General features: G+C 51.9%; 1 protein-coding gene across 1 annotated transcript; it reads right to left on the minus strand.

Moving 5' to 3' along the window:
- Positions 1–1,485: 1,485 nt before the first annotated feature.
- On the minus strand, positions 1,486–2,701 carry LOC149353089 (polyadenylate-binding protein-interacting protein 1-like). Its single transcript, XM_089577279.1, has one exon. It carries the CDS (start codon positions 2,699–2,701, stop codon positions 1,508–1,510), a length of 1,194 nt encoding a protein of 397 aa, XP_089433405.1. The 3' UTR covers positions 1,486–1,507.
- Positions 2,702–3,475: the final 774 nt, after the last annotated feature.

Raw genomic sequence — 3,475 nt, forward strand, 5'->3', positions numbered from 1 at the left:
TAGCTATCCACGACAGCCTGGTGTGAACAGATTCACACCAACATTAACTTTTTTTTAGCAGAACTAAATAAATGCACTTTCTAGGTTTGGCAGTGTGCACATTATTTTTTCGCGTCGCTTGTTCCTGCTGCGTATCTGGTGTCCAGAGTTCGCATTCGGTTCGAGATCGAATGCGAATGAGTTCCCCTAACTCATTCGATGGCGAATGTCATTCGAACCTAATGACATTGCATGTTCCCGTGTAGCAGTCGATTAATGACATTAGGTGCTAATGTCAATCGATTGGAATGACATTAAATTTGCTAGTGTGACAGGGTTATAAGGCTATGAGAGACGCCGTAGTGGAGGGCTCCGGAAATTTCGACCACCTGGGGTTCTTTAACGTGCACTGACATCGCACAGTACACGGGCCTCGAATTTCTCCTGCAAAGAAATTCAGCCGCCGCGGCCGGGATCGAACCCGCGTCTTTCAGGCCAGCAGCCGAGCACCATAGCCACTGAGCCACCGCGGCGGCGGGTATAAGATGCGTTCGCTCGCTTGCCGGCTCCATCGTTATGCCGCCTGAAAAACAGAAAGGGAGGCTACGTCGGCTTGCCGAAGCCAGGAAATGACAACGGGCTTCGGACACAGATGAAGAACGCGAACAGCGCCTTGCTAAGCGGCGCGCTCAAGACGCTGCTAGACGGGCGCACCGCGCCTCTATCGAAACCGAATCGTCTACAACCGGTGATGATCCCGAATGGAACGCTATGGATGCTTACGCAACCTACCATGTTTAACCAAAGCTAAACCTTAGCAACTTTTCTCAAGCACGCCTCCGAAGGACTAACTCGGGAATCGACACCCCTCACTAGACACTCAGAGCGTGCCAAGTGCGGGGAAATAGGAGCGCTCACCGAGTGATTTCCAAAGGAGGAACACCTCAGCAAATCTATAATACAGGCTTGATCAGACGATCTGCACACAAAGCCTCCTCAGCCGAACTGCCGGACGTCAGAAATCATTTTGAAGAGAGGTGAGATGGCCTGCACCGCAGTCTGGGCAGCATCCGGGTTGTTCAACCTGGTGACGACCCTACCCGAAGGGACGAACCGCAGCCGTGGTCTCGTGGCAGAGCACCCGCCTCGGCTTCGGGAGGTGGTGGGTTCGACTCCCGCCGCCGGCCGGGTACCCACCGGTTTTCTCATAATGGGTACAAGCTATGCCCCGGCCTGGTGCTCGGCTTCGCAGGGTTGCATTGCTTGGGAAAGGAGCCTGCGCCTTCAAATCCCGGCGCTGTGGGCAAAGAGTCACGTGGACAAAGCGAAAGAGATGCAGAAAGCTTGTTTAGAAAAAAGGAAAAGCACAAAGTGGCACCACACTTTCCCCCCCAACCCCAATTCACACAAACATAGGGAGGAAAAAAATACAGTTAAGAAAACACTGGGTACTGTCCTGCACTTTCCCCTCTTCGCACCTCTCGGCCAACCCACTCTGGTCCCCTCTCTTGCCGAGATGGAGAGAGCTTCACTGTCCCGATTCCTTGAGGAATTCTTCGTAGGCTGCCGCAATCTCATCGTCCATGTCGTCATTGCAGCAGTTGTTGGCGTAACCGCTTCCATCAGACATTTCGATGTTCCCCATCCGTTCTGTGAGGAGGACCTCTTGGATAAACCTCTCCTCTTCACTGGAGACCGGCACGCCGTCGGGACCACAAGTAATGGGAAGGCTGTCATCCGCCTGGCCAGCCGATGCGGTGCTCGAAGACGACGAAGAGCGGCCCCAGTTCCTCTCACGAAGTTCGAGGACATTCTTGACCATCAGCGCCGCGGTCGGGTCAATGTCCTTCTTGTGAGAGATCTCGCAGAGCTTCTCAAACACACTGTCGAGGGCACAACAGTCGGTTTCGGGTGAGCCCACCTTCTCATAGTCCTCCAGGCAGGCGCCAGTAAGTTTCAGCACCTGGATGGTGCATTTGATGTTCTCCTTGGTGAGCGACTGCAGAAGCGCGTGCATCATGTTGGGAATGGAGGCGGCCAGGTGCTTCACCTTGTAGGAGTGGGCCTTCCGCAGAAACACCATCTGAGAGAACAGTTCAGCAATGAACAGCAGCAACCCGCGCAGGTAGGCGTCGTCAAAATCACCGGACCCCAAGTCGTTTCGCTTGACGCACTCTTTGTGACACCGGTCTAGAAGCATGTTTGTAAAGTCCTCCTCCACGCCTCGAATGTGAAGGTTGCTCCCAAGATGGTTGCACAGGCGTGCCGCGCTATACCTGAAGTTAGCCTCTTTCAGTCCCTGTTGGAAGATAGTGTCGACCACCTGACAGAGACCGCCAGCGTCGGTAATGCCACTCAATATGCTTGTGACGTCTTCTATTTTGGAGTCGAACTCAGCAGGACACAGCGTGACGTCGTCAATGAAGCTCATGAGCTCCAGCATTGCATACTGGTTCGCGTCCTGTGACTGTGGTGAAGGTGGATAGGGTGGGCAGGGCTCTGCAACTTCCTGTGGCAGAGGGACTCTGAAATGCCTTGGTACGAACACCGGGGCCTCTGGTGAAAGCGTGCTTTTCAGCACGAATGATGGCATGCTTTTATCGTCAGAGCAGTCTGCCGACGCTGACCCGCCTTTCGGTGATTGTCGTAGCAGTGTGACCGCTGGCCCGGGAACGACGCCGCTTGCTGTCTTCGGGGTACCGGAGTTCCTCCTTGAATCCATGTTCACCCGCGATTCGGAGCTTGGCGGGGGGGCCTTGCGATGTCACCTCGGAAAAAGGCGCCCAGGGGAAGGCTGGCCTACCACAGGGAGTTCCCCTGACCAGGAGAAGACGTCGACAGCCGCCCCAAGACCAACGGCAAAAGCCCTGCAAAGGGAAGAACACGCAAACAATCACATTCTTCTTCTTCTTCTTCTCCACAGTAATCATGATACATACCCACGCGGGGGGATTGGCCAACGTACGGTGGTGAATGCCAACGTAGTATATGTGCGGAAAAAAAAACTAAGTAGAATGGTAGAATGACTGAAATTAGAAAATATATTAATTGGTGAAATTTTAAAATAAAATAAACAAATTAGATATGCGAAGAATAAAATAAATTACGCTTTTGGGACATGCGGTGGAATTTTATATGGAGTTAACACGGTAAGCGACCACTTGCAATAATGTAATCATGAAGGTAGCCGCAAATAGTGCTTAACGAGAATCCCGTGGCGCTCGCACCAAACTAGAGCAGAACTGGTAGAGACAAAGGGAGTCCTAACCTCGAAAGGCAGTTTTCTTCTTCCTCTTAAACCATGGCACATCCTCTTCTTCTTCTTCTTCCTTTCAAGACGTGGCACATACCCACATGGGGAGATTGGCCACGGTGTAGTGTAATAAACAAGGAAATTTGCGTAGGCGATTACGACAAAAATATCAGAGCCAAGCGGGAATTTTGAAAAATTATCGATGAAAAACGACAGAAGATTATTTAAAGTTAAATAACAAAA

This window comes from Amblyomma mixtum, chromosome 3 (genome assembly GCF_055824585.1).
Source record: "Amblyomma mixtum isolate Tamu chromosome 3, ASM5582458v1, whole genome shotgun sequence".
Classification (NCBI taxonomy): domain Eukaryota; kingdom Metazoa; phylum Arthropoda; class Arachnida; order Ixodida; family Ixodidae; genus Amblyomma; species Amblyomma mixtum.